General features: G+C 30.9%; 2 protein-coding genes across 2 annotated transcripts in view; both read left to right on the plus strand.

Moving 5' to 3' along the window:
* The first annotated feature begins 1,802 nt into the window (after positions 1-1,802).
* On the plus strand, positions 1,803-8,386 carry LOC145323264 (uncharacterized). The gene is made up of 2 exons (XM_080165700.1): positions 1,803-2,348; positions 8,284-8,386. The coding sequence occupies exons 1-2, from the start codon at positions 1,859-1,861 to the stop codon at positions 8,358-8,360; spliced, it is 567 nt and encodes a 188-aa protein (XP_080021826.1). The 5' UTR covers positions 1,803-1,858; the 3' UTR covers positions 8,361-8,386.
* A 2,702-nt stretch (positions 8,387-11,088) lies between these two features.
* The window catches only part of LOC145323275 (3',5'-cyclic-AMP phosphodiesterase 4C-like), a 325,817-nt gene continuing 317,102 nt past the window's right edge, over positions 11,089-19,803 (plus strand). The window contains exons 1-3 of the mRNA XM_080165721.1: positions 11,089-11,133; positions 14,899-14,962; positions 19,281-19,324. Of these exons, the coding sequence (XP_080021847.1) occupies positions 14,950-14,962; positions 19,281-19,324 (57 nt within the window). The 5' untranslated portion in view covers positions 11,089-11,133; positions 14,899-14,949. The remainder of the gene's footprint in view (positions 11,134-14,898; positions 14,963-19,280; positions 19,325-19,803) is intronic.

A 19,803-nucleotide genomic window follows, 5' to 3' on the forward strand; every position in this document is an offset into this window, starting at 1 on the left:
TTTTTATAAAAAGGATACCTTAAATTATTACCATGCTCCTAATATGTTTTCTTTTTTAATTATACAATGTCGCATTAAAATCAAATCTTTTTTATATGGTAAATGTTATTATCCTTTTATATAAAGTAGTAAGGGCTTTTGTATATATATTAAGATTTCAGTATAAATACTATACTTACTGAGTTCTGCAATTTAGGGAAACATCATATTTGTCCCGGAATGGTTATTGCTATTCTATTTTTGAAGATTTAAACCTGTGGTGGATGGTTTTGGGCTATTTTTCTGTCCCCTTCTTACACAATAAGCATATATAGCCACTAGCCGTTTTAATTATTTAAAGTTTTTGCTACAATTTTTGTTTTTGTAAAATTATAAAACATATTATATTTGTGAATAAGTCTATAGTTTTTTAACCTTTTTTTCTAATTCGTCGGGTCAAAAACTTTGGGTACATGGATGTTTCTAATCTTTTCCATTTAGATAAAGGGTAATTTTGATTATATTCATCGGAAATAGATATATATGAATTTTTCGTCATTGTCTTATCCCTTTAAGATACCTGAGCTGTATCTGATTTATTATTGTGTCTTTCCTTGCCTTTGGCATGTAGTATCATTAGATATTGGTGCTTACCAACAATATATCTACCCCTCATCACACATTCTATAGTATCATCTTGTCTACCAGTATAATTAAAACTAGCGGCTACGCCCCAGAGGCCTATATTTTTTTGAGGGGGTGGGGGTAATTTTTTTAGGGGCGATTTCTCTTAGGAGGGTGGTGGTACCCTCCCCCAAAATAGTTATAAACGTTCCCGGGACCTATGAGAAGCTACCCTGTTAAGCGGTTAGTGAGATCATTTGGTACAAAAAGACACAGAGACATACAAACATCCTTTTACTTTATTATAGAGATAACAAAAATATTTCATAACATCTGTCCGTCCGTCAGTCCGTGCATATCAGTCAGCTCTTATAAGTAGTTAATTTAAGCATGCTAGAATTGTCATATAGATTTCAAACTTTTGATTCTTACTATTAGGTCGGATATAGAAAGCGTAGCGACTCTATAATCGTAATCAGAAAGCCCGATTACTTTTTTGACAACGTTTTTTGTATGGTATATTTATGCTATCAATTTGAATTTTGGAGTATTGATATTGTCATCCTTGTTTTTTTATATATTCTAAATCAGATTTCTATGGAAGATTTTTTTTTTTTTATAACTCTATGTACACATATTTTTTGTAACACTGTCTAATGACGACATTTATTCTGTCATGATGCAATAAAAATAAATACTAAATTTTTGAGATATTTTAAGATGGATTATACTCAAATAAAATTGATCCAAGTTAAATAAAATTTAAATGGAAAAATTCTATTTGGTCCAAAAATAATTTCTTATTTGATTTAAATACTCATCGTTTTAAATTGGTTAATTTTGCCTTATAAAGAATTTTATCTTAGTTTACTCTTATTCTAATGTTAAACTGAGTATGTTAATATGTTACTTTTCATTATCTACTATAATAAAAAATCCTAATTATTATGTAATTAAATAAATAAATGAGCAATTTTATTTATGTGTTTTTAAAACAACCATAATCATTAGCTTTCCAATGTAAGCACTTTGAAATAAGACAACAAACAGACAAACAGATTCAAATATTACTGTAGAGAAGCTATGCAACTGAAAATTGTAAATCAATTTAATTTTTTATTAAAATTTTTGTGATTATCAAAAAAAGGAAAATTGCTGATTAGTTTTCTTGACAAAATTTGGATTAAATTCTTAGTTTCAGATTAGTTTGAATTTACAGTGAAAAGTGATTAAAAGTAAAAAATAATAATAAAAAATGGAACATACTAGCAAGCTAGAAAAATGTTCGAAATTAAAACAAATAAGCGGCAAAATAGGTTTGGATGAAAGATCTACAGACGGTCAGACAGATAATCATGATGACAAAATAAAACATGACAAAGCTGAACTTATAAATCCCTCTCTATGTAATATGAGTTTGTTTATTAGCTCTCAACTTCAAAATGGATTGAGTCAAGCTACAAGTTCTAATCAACCATTTTCAAAATCTGACCTTTCTGATATAAAAATGATTGATGATACTTTTGAAGAGAATCACAAGAGTGAAATAGAAATAAATGAAACGAAAGACATACTTAATAAAAGTGATGAAACTATAGAAAACATAAATCTAAATGATGATAATAAAGCGATTGAAAGTGAAGAAGTGAATAGATTAAAGTTTATAAGATTTAATGATAAATCCAAGGATGAACATGCATCAACATCTATACCCTTTGATAGAAGTATCAGTGCTTCTAGTATAGGTAAGAACATTTTTTCTATTGTCTTATACACAAATATGTAGATACTTGAACATATATTTCAACTTCTGGATCGTAAGTATAAGTGAAAGGTTAGATTGCTAATTTGTTAATAGTTTTTAACAAAGACTTGTATACATTTTGTCCATTAAATGATTTTTAAAAACTTATGCAACAAATTGTATGTACAATTTGCACTAAAAAACAGCGATGTCTCTTTAACTAAGAATTTCTAATTCAATATTTTGCCAGTATATAATATACTAGAGTTGGCTCAATATAACTATATCGCTATTGGCTAGTTTTCTATAAGTACATATCTATTTATATATTTCTCAATAAATCAATTTTCCTCCCCCGCCATCTAAAAGAAAGAAGTAAATATTTATTAATTTAAATGATTTTGAAAAGATTTTTTCAATTTTATTTTTTTCACATTACCATCAACAAAGGGTTAATATGATTAAAATTTTAGTTTTAATATTTTAACACGAAGAAAGTGTCGCCACAATCGAATTCTTTTAAAATACAGTTTTCTTAGATTTACTCTATTATGAACGTAAATTTTTTATTTATTAAAAAAGGATTAAATACTTTAATGTAATTCAAATATCAACATGAAGTTAAAAAATTAATTAATTCCATAAACAAATAGAATAAAGGTCTTATCGCTTTGGTCAATGAGAGTTTAATGAGGATTATTGGAGCACTATGAGTTTTAAACACTTTAACATTGGACGTTTATTTCCCATATAGATCTGTCATGGATCTTGATGCAATAAAGCATGCCGTTTTGTAAATGTTAAAAATTGGAAGATTTCATTAAATAAAAGTAATCGCAAATATACTTAGTAAATAAAAATATATGAAAGATATAAAATGTACAACTATGTTTCTCTATATAGAATATTTTCAGGAATATATAGGCCAATAAGATAGTTGTCTAGAATAAAAACAAGGATGACCACATCCAAAAGATTAAAAAGCTCACATATATTATATACACTTGTTTATTAATATATCAAGAACATTAAAAAAGGACAGACAAGCCAACTTGTAATTCAAGTAGCTGCAAACAAGAAGAGAAGTTTTGTGTAATTAGATTAAGAAATTTTTATAATTATTTACCTGTCTGATAAAGGCTGATAAAATTTCACTTTTTATGCAATATACAACTTTTTTTGATTATCTTTTAATTCTATTCTCATAAAAATGCCCCTTTATCCTGGAAAATATTCCATCTTCATCCTTTTCGAGAGTCTTTAATCAAGAAAAAAAGGAACACATCCATTTTCGGATTATGGACATATAAATAAGTTAATTCCCAAATTGTTTTGTTTTTATATATTAATCACTTTTTTTGGGGTTTTAGTTAATTTTACTTAAATGCCAAAGTTAAACCTATTATTACTCTACATATCTTTTAAAGTGTGTAAGCTAGACTAGGTAGAATTCTATTGCCAGATATACCTAGGTATTAAGCTATAAAAATTGGAAAGAATTTTAATGAATATAATAGATTTGAAATCTGCATAAAATTTTAAGGATTTTTTATAAAATTCGTTTTTTATATAATTCATTAAAGCGCAAATCCAATTTAAGTTTATAAATTTTGACCAATAGGATAGGTGGATTGGAAACTACCTGCGCTCTAATTAGTTGAATGATGTACGTCACTTAAGCTTCTCCAATCAGGGCGCAGATAGTTTTCAATCCACCAATCACAGATGTCAAAATTATTTAACTTAATTTTATTTGCGCTTATAGATAAAGAATTATACAAAAAACGAATTTTATAAAAATTCCTTAAAATTTTATGCAGATTTCAAATCTATTATATTCATTAAAATCCTTTCTAATTTTTATAGCCTACTAGGTATGCCTGTTAATTTCCGTACTAAGGTCAAAACGCGGCATAACTTAAGATATTATCAATGTCAGATTGTGTTTGGTGCATACAAGGCAATACAAAATCTATCTTTCTCCAAGAATATGAGTTTTGATTAGCTCATGTAGCACAAATTTTTGATGGATCCTATTTTTTTTTAAAGTTGCAATGTTGTGTCATTTGAAAGTCATCGTAACTTCGTAAGTTTTTAAAGTTTGTATGCAACTAATTAAATGCCCCAAAAAAGCATTTGACTGCTAATTTTGCCCAACTCAAAACCCTTAAATCGAAATAGGATTAAATACATCTTTCCATATTTCACATGTTACTAAAGTTTATGTTAACCAAAGTTAGAAATTTGTTATAAACTTTGCTATACTACAGTTCTAACAATGATTAAATTTTGTATACTTATTTGGTTTAACAATGTTTGACAAATTATTTGAAAAATAAAATAGAAACATTCGTTTACAGTATATTATAGTAAAAGAAGTATTTTCACGTTCACATTTTGTAAATAATTGTAAGAAGAAAAGACCCACAATTATATAACAGACTTATAGAAAAATCCTTATACTAAAGTAACAGGATGTTTGTATGTGTGTCTGTGTGTGTATCTGTGTATCTGTGTGTCTGTGTGTCTGTACCGAAGGATCTCGCTAACCGCTGAACCGATTGGGTTCTCCTTAACAGGGTAGATTCTCATATGTACCGGGAAGGTTTTTAACTATTTTTGGGGAGGGTACCACCACCCTCCCAGGAGAAATCACAATAAAATCAAAAATATTAAATATTTCCGCCGCTAGTGTCGCTAACATAGTCGCCCTACGAAGTCGCGCTGCGTAGACGCATGAATTTAACAATTAATGATAACATAGACAAGTTATTTCTCAAATTAGATATTTAAAATAAAAAAACAACATTTAAAGGCCACTAGAGGCCTCTAGGGGCGTAGCCGCTAGTGTACATATAAAGTAGCTTCGAGAGGGACTGAAGTATCTTAATTAATAGATTTTTTTCACTATGGAATCTTATTGGGTTACAACTAAATATACAAATGGATACAGCCGATGAAGTAGGGAAAGGTAAATGAAAAAGAATCGAACATGACAGAGTGTTGTATACATATCTCACTGGTCCTTAATTTAATCCCCTCATTTCAATTTGAGAAAAAAAAATTTAAACTAGATTTATAGAGTTATCTATATTTCTCTGACTTGATTATATATGTATAAAATATATACATTTCCTGACGCAAAGAGAATAAACGTACTCCAATCAAATGAACCTAATATAGACAAGACAGATTGAGATACAGTATGAACAAGAAAAAGAACTCCTTGCAAGTTTGGGAAGGTCTTTATAGTGCCTAAATAAGAGACTATTAGGGAATAGTCCCTTTTGTAACATCGCTCCATAAGGGGAGATTCGTCGTATTTTTAAAATGTTTTTTTTTATAGGTTATTTTAGGTTAGGTTAGGTTATATTGGGTTAGGTGATTATCCCACAGGGTTAGGTAATTGGCCCCGCAAGGGTAAGAGCCCCACGCAGGGGCTAGAAATAGGAGACAGGCTACTGTGAAAAATACGAAGAATCGCCCCATGAGGCGCGATGTTACGACTATTTTTATATGACGTAATTCTGGATTTTTCAAAAGTTTTTAAATATAGTACCTATAAAAAATAGGATAAATTAAAAACTTTTGGACGAAAAATCCCTGATTACGTCATTTCTTATAGGCACTATAAAGAGCTTCCAATTGTGCTCAACTATCTGTTCTAAATAAAATTTTAACCCATTTATTTTTGTATCATAAATATGCATGAAGAGGATTGTCAACACCTTCTTAGAATTAAAATTTTGAAGGCCTAATTTTCCCAGATTCCACACACGCCACTATAATACCATAATGATTGGAACACTCTGTAAATTATATAATTATACTCACAACCAAAAGGATTACTTACTACTTAGTAACACACTTGTAACTGATTTAATTATGTATTGGAGGACTTTTATTATTGTAACAAGGGCAAACTTTTCCATAGAATATTCTAAAACTTGTGTAAAAAGCATGCAAGGATCGATCCGATTGCCAATTTTCTCCAATGCTTGAATATGCCTCATGACTTGGATTTTACACCACATCATCATGTATTCTAGTAAATTGAAACTCTTAACTGGCTGAAATGGCGATGCCCACCATTCTCCCCCTTTACACCATCCCCTTCCCTCATACTATATACAGGAACAGACTAATAAATGATGTCTATGTTAGCAACTTAAATTGAAGACAATTTTCCCCCTATCATAATATCCACATATATTCTATATCCATTATTATAGCTTTGGTAGTCAACACAGAAAAAATCAGACGCTTTTTGGTAGCTGTACTACTAACATTGATATATTTTTACCGTTTTATGAATGTATTATTGTTCCAAACTAAATACCATCGTAGTACGTGTCTTGAATAAATATAAAAGAATTGCAGAATATAAAAAGCAGTCATGCACAGTATATTTCTATTGTTTTTGACATGAGGTAAACTGAGTATTTGTATATGTATAGAAAAATAGACCTACCTAAGCACAGGAATAAGGTATAGCCAACATTCGAAAAAATCTAAAATAATAATTGGGGGGCAGATAAAAATTTCCCCAATTCTAAGAAGTGTTGCCCCCCAACAACAGCTGAAAATCACGTGATAGGTTTCGTGATTGTTTCCGAATTAATGTCGTTGTTGGATTATGCTGACCAAAGCATTAATTGTATATGTTTGAAAAATGTTTATGGAAAATTTAATAAAAAGAAAAGACTTTTATCTGCAGACTTTTCTCTAATAAGTAACATGATTACTATAAACTTTTATAATTAGAAGCAAATCTTGTTAAAAAATGTACTCTTATATTCATTTGCCCCTGTGGGTTATCAGTACTAGTGAAACAAGAAAATAAAGTAATAAAACTTTGTTTGATTAGTAGACGAAATAAATTATTAATATCCAAGTTTGAATTTACAGTCCCATTCATACGATTTAGATGAAAATATTGAGGACTTGGCAGCCGCACGACACCAGAGAAATGATTGTAATATGTTCTTTTAATAAGACTTCAAACTGTCATAGGATGTCTGTTTGTTTGTCCATACCAAAGGATCTCTCTAATCGCTAAACCAATCGATTTCTCCCTAACAGGGTAGCTTCCTATAGGTCCCGGGAAGGTTTATAACTATTTTGGGGGGAGGGTACGATCACCCTCCCAAGAGAACTAACGAGAAAATGAATTTTAAAATAATTTTTATCGCTTTTACGTAAAGACTTAAACGCAACATTGACAAAATTATTTCTCAAATTATTTATTTGAAATAAAAAAAAAACATATAAAGTGCCACTAGAGGCCTTTAGGGGCGTAGTCACTAGTATATTATACAGTGAAAGAGAGACAGTGTTATGTAATGTATTTACTAATATACACTTGGAGCACTGTGATACTATGTACTCTAATATAGAAATATTCTGTTGAAAGGAGGGGTAGAGAGAGAGAGGGGTCAGTCAGACATTGCGGCTGCCAAACCCTAAAAATATTTGAGAAGAAAATCCATCAAATTTTAAATAAATCTTTCACAGGATTTCTAAACATGATAACAGGATAAAAAAGCTTTTGTTGATTTAAATTATTTGTAAATTTTTCTTAGCAATAAATGTTTTCTTTAACATTTTATTTTGTTGAAATTTGATAAACCTTTACATACGTAACTATATTTCTTATTTCTTGCCAATTCAATTCAATATTTTTCACTTAAACCACTAAACAGACTAATCATAGAAAGTGGAATAACCCTCTTTTAAAAACAGTTTAAAAGCAATTATGTTGTTTTGAAAATTGAATTCATCAACTATGGTTATTGATGGATTTTCAGCACCCACAAATATTAATGAATAAAAACTTACATGAGTATAGTAGTTTACGGTTTTTAATAAGAATATTTATAATTTTTTTTATGAACACCGATGTATTTGTTATAAAATATGATATTATTTTATTGTAGATGTACCTGTCACAGAATTGCCGAGCATGAAACACCGAAGAAAAAGTGCCCAGGAAACGTGGGGCGGAAACAAATAAATATTAGACTTATATACAAAAACATTATTATTATTATTTTCCATACCAAATATACAACATTGCATTATATATTTTCTCAGGGATAATACAATGGCTGATAAAATGATGTACATTCCCAATGACAGTAACAGTAACAAGCCCTTTTCACTCCACAGGGGGAGCATAGGCCGCTGACAATTGGTCAGTGTTTCTGTAACAATGTGGCTTTTTATGGATATGGGATAGGGTTGTCAGCCCTATCCCTATGATTGCGGTGTAAAGCCCATTCCCAATGAAGATACACAAAATTAACCGGTCAGTAGATTACAATTAGTGATTGAAACGTTAAGACAAAAATCTAAATAAATAAACCCTTAAATCAAATTTTAATAAAAGTCAAAAGTTGTTAAGCCAGCTATTACTCTATTATAAAACTTTGTAGACTAGTGTAATAAATTGTCTAATGTCCCCTTCCTCCCTGACATTTTTTACTAATATGAATTATTTTACTCGAGAAAAGTAAATCAACAAATTTTTGAAACAATCACAGACCTATTAGTCTATATGAAACTAGCGGCTTCGCCCCTAGCCTCTAGGAGCTTTGCCCCATGAGGTTATTGAAAAAAAAATTATATAGAAAAATTTCTGGTGCTGCCAATTTATGTGAAGTAGTTTCGAATTTTTTTTTTGGGGGGGGGGATTTTCACTTTTGGGGGGGTTGGGGGTGTCCCATCCTCTAAGAAAATAGCTTAAAACCCCCACAGGACCAATAGGTAAATACCCTGAAGAGTAGAATCCGATCGGTTAAGTGGTTACCGAGATCTTAAGGGACGGACAGACATCAAGCTACTTTGTATTATAGATAAGGATGGCAATATCCTCAAGTAACACAGCACACCCAGTCGTGGATTTAAAAAGTAAACTATAGAGCAAATTAGCAGTTATAAAAAAAGAGGAAAAGAAAGAGAAAGAAGAATAAAAGATTAAAAGATGATCATGAAATTCTCATTAAAACGGACTGACATACATATATGTACAATGTACATACTGAATACTCTTAAAGAAAGTAAAAAAAATACACAATCTTCTTTAAATAACAGCCAAAAAATCACAATTACGGACTAAAGGACGGAAGGAAAAACAAAGTGAATTGTAGAGAAGATTCCCTACTAACAATTTAATTTCTTAACATAAGAATACATCTAAGTACTGAAGTAAAATAATTTGTCTTCAATGTTCCAAAAGTAAAGTTTCAAAGAAATTTAGTATCTTTACTATCGAAATACTATAATTAACTTAAACTTTTGTTGAGACACATTCCATTCTTTTTGTAGTTGTACATAGAATGTACTAAATCAAGTTACATTTTATTCTATATAAGAAAAATGAATAGCAAATAGATAATATTTTTATTTTATTTCAGCGGTCTATCCTGAATAATTGTATTTTAATTAAATATAATATATTTACACCTAGATTTACGTACTTACGGAGAGATATTGTAAATACAAGAGTGGATTTGCTGTCAATTTAAAGTAATACAAACGCAAAGAAGTAAGCCCCGTTTCCACCATTAGAGTATTCTATCTGGAAGGCGCAAATCTTCTGGTCTAATGGTCAACAGTGCACCAAACAGTCATTACCCAGACAGGAGGACAAGAAGAACAGCTTGGGGCGCGGCCAATGCCTACATAGCACACTCAAGGAATGTTAATGAAATTCATTCTTATCATATAAAAGTAATATGAGGTTTTTGTCTGTCTGTACCGAAGGATCTCGCTAACCGAAATGGTTTTCCTTATGATTATGAAAGCGTAGTTTTTCATAGGTCCTGCAAGATTTATAGATATTTCAAAGATGGGGGAGGGTAGCACTACCTTCCCAAGAGAATAAAATTACCCCCCCCCCCCCCTAATTTATTTTCCTTTTTATGTATCCCCTAGGTTTTTTATTGTTATTTTAGGACTCGCTAACCACTGAACTGAATAATTTCTTCATTTTAAGGGATGGTTTTAGGCTAATCTATTACTAATTATAAATCTTACTTTTTTACTACATAAAGTTGACATAAACAATAAATAATGGTTCAAGGTTTGTAATAGCCTAATGTTTTTCCTGGTTTGTTATGTAAAAGCTTAATAAAAACAAGGATGACAACATCCATAAAAGTGAAGCACTGAAACGGTAGGACAAACGGACATGAACACTTATATAGTGTCAGAACTGAATAATCAGAATATAAATGTATAAGAGTCGAAGCAAAATTGTAAGTAAATTTGTTGAAAAACTGCTTTATACAGGATAATGTTTATGGACATACTTACATATTTAGGACTTGATTATAGAGTTGCTTCGCTTATAACATTATACTTTGTTGTCCCAGGAATCAATATACCAAAAATCGGATCAATCGGATGATTAGATCACATAAAAACTTGTTGTTTAAAAAGTAAAAAAATCCGTTACGTACAGACGGACGGACTGACCCTAATTATAGAAAAGCTTCGCTTTTAATAAGAAGAGTGTTTATTATTATCTCTTCAAGAGAAGAAAAAATCCAATTTTCAACTACATATAACTAAAAAATTTTAGTCAATTTATTTTTGTGAAAGGAAAATAAATATAAGATTTGAGAGGTTACTCAAATAAAAAGTAGATAAAGGTTTAAAAATATATGTTTTTATATTGCATAATCAGCACATTTATTAATATTCAGAAAATTATGAATTTCATTGAAACTTTCAGATCCAGTGGAAAAAATATCTCCGAATCTTTCGACGCAGGAACTGAAAGGGTAAGAATTTTTTATATGTGTCAGCAATGTTTGTAGTCGGTGTTTCAGTGGGTAAATATTGCGGTCACAGGAACCGTTTAAAGTTACCTGGGACCTTAAATTAGCTTAGAAATTTCTGTAGGCTATTTTCTTTAATTTTTTTGAATTTGGAACAATATTTTCACTGTGTTCATGGATGACCAAGAAAGATAAATTGGCATAATTTTGGATTTTTTACACATTACAAAAAGGATTGAGAAGGTTTTAAAAAAAAATGGGATTTTGTATTGTAATGCCTTAGCGAAGGTTTATATCATCAATCTTCAATCATTCGTTTTGGGTGAATAGAGTACAAATAATATTGTCAAAGCATCTCTAAACCATGAATGATGCATGTGATATATTGTGTATGTAAAAGTAGAAGGGCTTTCATAAGTATAGGTACATTATTCCTAAATTGAACCAGATGATAACCCCAGATTCACTTAGTAAAGATTTTAAATAAATATAATTTTTGGGTATAGTCCCTTTCTTGGCAACGCTCCTTAAGGAGAGATTCTTCGTTTTTTTCACAGTAGCTTTTCTCCAATTTCTAGGGGGCTCGAACACTGCGGGGCCAATTGCCTAACCATGTGGGACAATCACTTAACCCAAAATGACCTAACCTAACCTAAAATAACCTATCAAAAACCAATTTAAAAAAACGACGAACTGCCCCTTAGGGGGCGTTGCCACGAAAGAGACTATTCCCGAATTTTTAATTTATCTGTTTTTATAGGTTATATAGGATATGCTCCTTGGAGCACTTGAGGGAATCAATGAGGTTCACCCTCCAGTTTATATTTCTATTTTTTTTTTAAAGTAAAATAATTGGGAGAGGGATATTTTTTCTAAGGCGATTTCCTTGGACCAATGAGAAGCTTCACTGAATATCAAATGATTTATTGTCTTTTTTTTAAATGGCAGTAGCACCCTAACTGTTTTAATCATACCCGAATTAATCAAGCGGGAAGGGGTTAATCATTGACTGGTTCACTTAAAACTAATAGGATTTTGCTGACAAGTTTAGAACAGGTTCACTTCAACACATTGAACAAATCATTTTCCTGGTTATTTTCCTTTCCAGGGAAGTTGCATAGACTTATATTTGGGTATAACTATGGGATTGTGTCTGATAATGGTTTAGGGTTAGTTATTATATCATACTCGAAGACTAATTCGCAGCACTGCACAACTTAATATTATATTATACAAAAATTTATTTGAAATTCCGATTATATAAGGCAAGTTGAATCGACACAGTACATTAAAAATTTGTATTTTTATATACATTATTGATTTACTTTAAATCTCACTAGCAGATTTGCCCCTAGCCTCTAGGGGCTGTGCCCTAGGGCGGGTTCATATCGGAATTAGACAAAGAGGGGATATGCAACAGATAAAATTAACCTTTAAAACATTTCTAACCGAAAAAGAATTTTAAAAAATTTAGTTTTAGAACGCGACCACTAAAAAATATATTTGATTACTTATTAATATGCAAAGACGACATTAAAATTTTTTTTTGAATCAGAACTATGGCTTCATGGTGCTCCCTGGAAAGGCCTTGAGGAGCTAAATCAGGAACTTTTGTCCCTTTCAAAATATCTCGTTCCTAGCCTTAGAAATCACTAAAAAACCTCATTTTTAAAGGTTTATTGAAAATTGTCCAATTTGTAGAGGTTTTTTAGATTTTCTCAGGCTAGGAACGAGATTTTTTGAAACGGTCAAAAGTTCCTGATTCTACTCCTCAATGCTATTCCTGGGAGCACCATGAAGCCATAGTTCTGATTCAATAAATTTTTGACTTCCATTTACAAATAGCTATACAATTGAATGTCTGGTCGTCAGCGGTTTTAAGACTTAGAATAAATTTTAAATCATCCAGAGGTGTATTATACTCATACAAATCATTTGCAGATCCCCGCTTTGGACTCAGAAAAAAATGTCCACAATCGACCCACCCTACTGTGCCCCAAGAGGTATAATCACATCTTCTATTACCTACCCAGCGGAAAAAAATGCGAATGAATCGCAAATTTTCGCGAAAAAAAGCGAATTCGCAAATTAGCAAAATTCGCAAAAAAAATCTTACAAATTCTCCCAACCCCCAAGAAAATAGCCTAAAACCACTATAGGACCAGGAGGTATATTCCCTGAAAAGTAGAATCCGATCGGTTCAGTGGTTACTGAGATCTTAAGGGACGGACGGACAGACATCAAGCTACTTTGTATTATAGATTAAAGGTGAGAGAGGGTGGGTGTAAGTCGACCTCCACTCTTTTCGGTTTTAGTTTTAAATAGAAAAATTAAACTTTATTTTTTTGGGGGGCGGGCTTATTCTTTTCTAGGACTAATATCTGTTAAGGGGAAGGGTTGAGTCCTTAACCCAGAATAGTTATAAACCTTCGAAGAGGAAGCTTTATCGAAAAGTTGGAATATATATGCTTAGTGGTCAGCAAGATCCTTCGCTTCACACAAACAGACAGATGGAGATTCTGTTACTTTTTTATACTGATTATCACAATTTAAAATTTAGTCAAATTTTTAAACATAAGCATTTCTAATGAATTTTAATTTTGTGTCTTGAATAGGTGTCATAAATCTTATGAAATTTAATCTAATTCTATTTTGTCAAGATTTGCATTCAAATTGGAGCATTTATTTGATATTATTATCCTTTCACAAACATAATTTAAGATTAATCTAATTTACTGTCATATTTATTTGATAGTATTCTAACAAGTACAATTGAATGCGTAGGTTTTTCGGCAGCAACAAATCAATATTGTATAATGGATAGACAATAATAGGGAATGCAAAGAGAAATAATTCATGTTTAAATGGACGTATGGACATATATAAGCAGTACATTAATTTGTAAGCCTAAACAAAATAGTATCTGAATTTGATGCAACATTGCGTGAATGCAGGATACAAAAAAGGTCATACTTTATTTTTTTGGTTTTGATTATAGAGATGTCTTGCTTATAATATTGTACCTTGTTGTCATAGGGATCATTATTACAAAAATCAGATGAATATTTATTTATATCATACAGAAAATAAGAAAAAACAACATGTTTTAAATGGGCATACGGACTTTCTAGTAACTACTATAGTGTTGAATGTTGATACGCTTCTAAATCTATGAAGGAATCATCATGCAAAATTAGAAATGTATAGAAAAATTCTAACACGCCAGAAGTAACGATCAAAGCTTTCCGTTAAAGACAGACGAACGTGCCTCCTTAGCTACAGTCACTCTATGCAACATTCACCCATAACACTGCAAAATTTTATGTCATTTGTCAGCTGCAGCCACAATTAGACACAACCAACGACGGCTGCCAAGCCAACTAAAATCATTCTTTTGAATTTTGTAAAATGCAATCTGTTAAAAATAGTTTGCCACCTACCACAAAACTTCCAGGTACAAAATTCAACAAATTTTAAACAAAGTTAAATGTTTCAGAGACACAATGTATTGTATATCTTGGGATATTTAGTATATCAAATATATACCAATGTACGAACTTGTATTTATTTTATTTTTAAAAACAAAAAGTAATTAAAAAGTCTGAATAGAAATTACAAATATGTCAACGCATTTAGTAGCGAAGTTCTTCCATTTTTAACACATGCATTACATACGCGCATTTTATAATTGTGTAGATTAACGAGTCTGAAACCCAAACTCCTGCAAAACTAATGAGATGTCTTGTGTTTACTTATTTATTTGTTTAGTTTGATGTTGAGGATGTGAGAGAGAGTGGTGATGAACAACTTTCTTCGGAGATGCAAAATGAAGGTTAGCAAATATTCAGGGATACAGGGATAGAGGAATTGATACTTAAATAATCATAATAGTTTATGTAGATATATGCATAGGAAGGTACATTAATTCGACATAGTAAAGGACGCCAGTAATAAGGTATAACCAACAAAAGAGAATTCAATTTTAAGAATATTTGGGAGCTGATAAAAATATCGTCATTTCTATTAAGCGCTGCTCTCGAAAATCATTTAGGAATATTTTTCTTCCGGTTGATGACTTATCTGTTTAAAAAACATGTTAAAAAAACAGTTACAATATAGGATCAATACAAGATTAGTTATACAAGATTAACTTATCCTTAAGTCCAAAGATAACATGCACAGTACACACTAATTTACACTAAATGGTCACCAGTACCAACTTAAAAGATTTATACTGGTTGTAAAATGTGGTTTTAAAAGCACAGCCACTTTACAGTTTAGGGTTCAAATACTGAAATTTATTGGGCTATGGGAGTGGGATGTGAGAGGGTTGTCCCCATTAGAACTAAAAATGGTGAGTCCACGTGGTTGAATCTGACAGTATAAGATAAAGTCAGAAATTTAAGTATAAGAAACAAAAATGATATTTGAAAATAATAAAAGGTGGAATTCATAAACTAACTTTTATCCTATAGAATTTGTTCTTTTTTCATTTGATTGATGCAATACAAAATCTCAAAAAGAACCTAACAAAAATCTATCTAATTTTCTGGAATGCCATTTGGCCTTTGGCATTTTTTTGTGCTAAAAGTTGCTGGCATGCATTTTCACTTAATAAATTTCCTTTTAATTTTTATTTCTAATTGACGTAAAATGTGGTGGTATTTTGAAAGACGAACAAACTTGATGATTTAAGAAGGATATTTTTTTGTGTATGACTACAAAAATCCTTGCTTAAATAAAATAAAATTAGATACTGCTATTTAATAAACCAAAATATTCCTGTATTCATTTGTCTCAACCATGACACTTTGGTTGAGCTTGACTTCCGAATTAGCGGGAAGTTCACGAGATCAGTTGGCGAACATACAAACCCCCAATACCAGGAACCATCAAGTTTCAACAGCAGGTTTGAATATAGATTTATTGATGAAATTATTTCAAAGACCTGAAATTACAATATCAATTAGTTCATAATTCCAGTTATTTATAACCACGTAATCTTATTTGCTTTTTAAAAATCATTTTTCTCTACGGTAAAAATCTTTGGAAACTTTGGCTTTAAAGGAAAATTATTTGGTTTAATAAATCATTGTTAAATGCAAAAAATAAAGGCACATAAAAATTACTAAAACATATATTAATCATAATTAAGTTTCATGCTTAGCTAGCTAAAGCCTTTTTAAAACTACATATAATCGTCCTACACACCATACTTCCCAATAAAATTAACAAATTCTACCTGAAGCTCTTATGGTTTCAAATCCCTGATATACTAGGGTCGTTCACACACAATGAGACCAATGATAGGCCCAATTTTCTTCTCCGAAATCTTCACACTCTCATATCTCATTCAAAAGTGAAAAACGTGGGCGCATATAAACAATCCATGCTGCGTCACTTTATGAAGGGAAAGTCAAAAAAGACGACATTTGCGCTTAATTCTAGGATTAATGATAAGGAATTAATTTTGCACTTGATAAACACAAAGCTTCCTCGAAAAGAGGTTAAGACATCATTTTCCTTGGAAAAATGCTACAGATGAATAAAGTTTACCTTGTTCTACTCTTTGAAAACTTGGAAACTAAAGAAACTTAGATTACTTAAGGGGATCATGCACGAACGATAGTAAGTTATTTAAACATCTTACAAATTCATTTCAAGTCCCTTTTTGCCTTAATGCAAGGTTTCTGGTAAATATGGATAAATATAGGGAATCTTTTTAGCTTTACCTAAGTTTTTCAATTGTAAATCAAGTTTTGTATAAAAATTATCAAATGCTTTGTTGACTTCAATGTGTCAAAAAATAAAATTATGGTAATATAACATAAAATATACATTATATGCAGTTAAGTGCTTTTGGACATTTTACATTAATTTTTTTTTTATAAAACTCGGGTAGGACTGAAATATTTCGATCATTTACCTATAACTAACAGAAACCTAACATAAAGACTTTAAAATCATTGTTAAAAGTTGCTAAAGATCACCTGCTCCCGTTCGTATAAAGTCCTTTTTCTCCCAAAACTCTCTGGCTGTCATGGTTGTTTTCTTTAAAAAACGGGAGGTTTAATTTTGATATCTATAATTGAAAAATTTTGAAAATCGGACCATAAACACTGAAGATATGGAGAAAATGTGAAAAATATAAAAATATGTGAAAAATATGAAAATAGCCTAAAACCTGCTAAAAAGACAGTCAGGCCTTTATGGTTGTTTTCTTTAAACGACGGGAAATTCAATTTTGATACCTATAACTGAAAAAATTTTTAAAATCGGTCCATAAACACTGAAGTTATGGAGAAAAATGTGAAAAATATAAAAATAGCCTAAAACCTGCTAAAAAGCGTTCTGACCGCCAATGATGTTTTATAGTTAATTGTGCTCCTTATAGATAGGAATGTTGTCAAAAAATTTCAGCATTCTATCTTTTATAGGAGCTGAGTAAATCCCATTTCCCCCATAGCGTTACGGACTGACGGACGGACGGACGGACTGACGGACGGACGGACAAAGTGAATTATAGAGTAGCTTCGCTACTAAAAAGCTCTTTTCAGTGAACAGAGTAGGACAGAGAGGAAAGTTGAAATGAAAGTCAAGGACAGTTGGTTTATTAATTCAAATATGAATTATTATTTTTCTGGTTTTAAAATCCTTTAATCAATAAGCTCCTCAACATCAGTCTAGAAATTTATTTCAATTTTTTACTTAAAGATTATTTTACTATAATACAGGACTTCATCAGTTTGTAATAGATATCGATTCTCTAACACCCATTATAGAATATTAAGTTTTGAAACATATGACAGAAAACCACCGTTTTGATCGCACTATCGTTGTCTGTATGTGGTTATAAGTTTTACCTGTTTACGCACCAGACATATCAGCAATAGGTACCATTTTAACGTCTGAAGCATATCTTGGTGTAGTTTAGACTCGAACAGGACACCTCCTTTAGAACGAGTAGGAGGCATTTCGGCATATCTTAGATATTGTGAAATTTGTACTGAATGGTATTCTCTATAATCGACCGCTAAATCTGAGTTATACACTGTGTCAAAAAGCTTTTGATTGGTTATTTTAGGTTAGGTTAGGTGACTGCCCCGAAGGGTGAGAGCACCCGCAGGGGCTATAAATAGGGTAAAAGCTACTGTAAAAATATGACGAAACGCCCCTTAAGAAGCGATGTCAAGAAAGGCACTATTCTCCAATAGAAGAGCCGTGCAAATATTGTATTTCATTTATTTTTGTTGAAACTGTAATTAGAGAGTTTTTCACGGTCCTCTTTCAAACAATGGGAATTATTCCAAGTTTAAGTCTCCTTGAATTGAATTCCAATTTTATTTGGTGTTTATTTCTTCTTTATAATTGAACAGATTAACCAAAGTCAAATAATGTGACATATACAGACTTTCTTTTTTGTACCTAACTAACTGTTACAGAAAACAAAATGCTAATTTGAAATTGATTGGACATTTCTAACATGCCTACATTAAGGAAATGGCTGACGTTCATACCGACCGTATATGCATAAAACTTCGCTTTTAAAAATATTATTAAATTATGAAGTCTTGAAAGAACACCATTCTTGTCAGATTTATAAATTAGATTCTAGATTTTTTTTCCAGAAGTTAATCAGAAACTAAATTGAAATAAAACCGCATTGCTTATACACCTTCCCTTTTCATTACTACAAAAAGTTAATGGTTTATTCTCAAGTAGATCCCATAGAAGAAAAAGTTTTCTAAAAGAGTGAAGCCATTGAAAGTAATTAAGAAGTACAATATAATTTTATATATTTTTTTATAATTTATTTTGTAACTTTTAACCATTTTCAGTAGTGGAGCTACTCTATAACTCCATCTGTCTGTCCGTCTCTCCGATGTTATTAGCTCGACTGCTCTGTGAAATAGCCTACATTTTTTTGTGCGTAAAGATTCTGCTGACCAATACGAATCAAAAGTCTATAGCTATTATTGTCTGACAGACTATCGGCATTGCAATTGGATTTTTATGTGAAAAAAGCTAATTAAACTAATTTTTAGTTATATTCTAAAACAAGCCATTTGTAAATGTTTGAAATTAGAAGTTCATGCGTAACAAAAGTTGTCGCAAATATAGGTATTAAATATATATTTTTTTTATTACAGGTGAAACAGGGACGCCAAGAAGTGTTAGATTCTACCAGACTAAGGCAACATTAATGTGTATTTCTGCTATACAATAATCAAGCAATGTTTGTATTGGCGTTTAACACAATCCTTATTTCTATAATTATCCCATTATTTTTTGAGTAAACACTTTGTTAAATACTTTATTTCATGAGAATTTAATTGTTTCTGTATCTTAATTTATAACTTCTTGGCATAAATTTCATGTTAGATAAAGTAAAGAGTATCAAATACATTAATACATAAAGGCTAAGGATATTTAAGTTGAGAAAAATAGGTTGGATTTATATGAATTGGGTGATTCTTGTTTTTACCTCACATACAAAGGTTATAAATAGTATAGCCACGAAGGGCGATGATAGAAGTCCAAAAATTCTTCCCTTAATATCTAAAATCGTATTGTTATAGGGTATAGAAATGTATTCATCGTCTATTGACTAATCCCTTTATCCCTGAGTAATGGCTATAGTACTGATTGCAATGATTTGATTATCTGGCCCTT

The sequence above is a fragment of the Acartia tonsa genome, chromosome 1 (assembly GCF_053477335.1).
Source record: "Acartia tonsa isolate MP-2025a chromosome 1, ASM5347733v1, whole genome shotgun sequence".
NCBI classification, from domain to species: domain Eukaryota; kingdom Metazoa; phylum Arthropoda; class Copepoda; order Calanoida; family Acartiidae; genus Acartia; species Acartia tonsa.

Bases quoted from the DNA above. Each gene is read 5' to 3' on its own strand.
- LOC145323264 (XM_080165700.1), top strand. From the start codon at position 1,859: ATGGAACATACTAGCAAGCTAGAAAAATGTTCGAAATTAAAACAAATA. The intron at 2,349-8,283 runs GTAAGAACATTT...ATTTTATTGTAG, and splicing joins TATCAGTGCTTCTAGTATAG to ATGTACCTGTCACAGAATTG.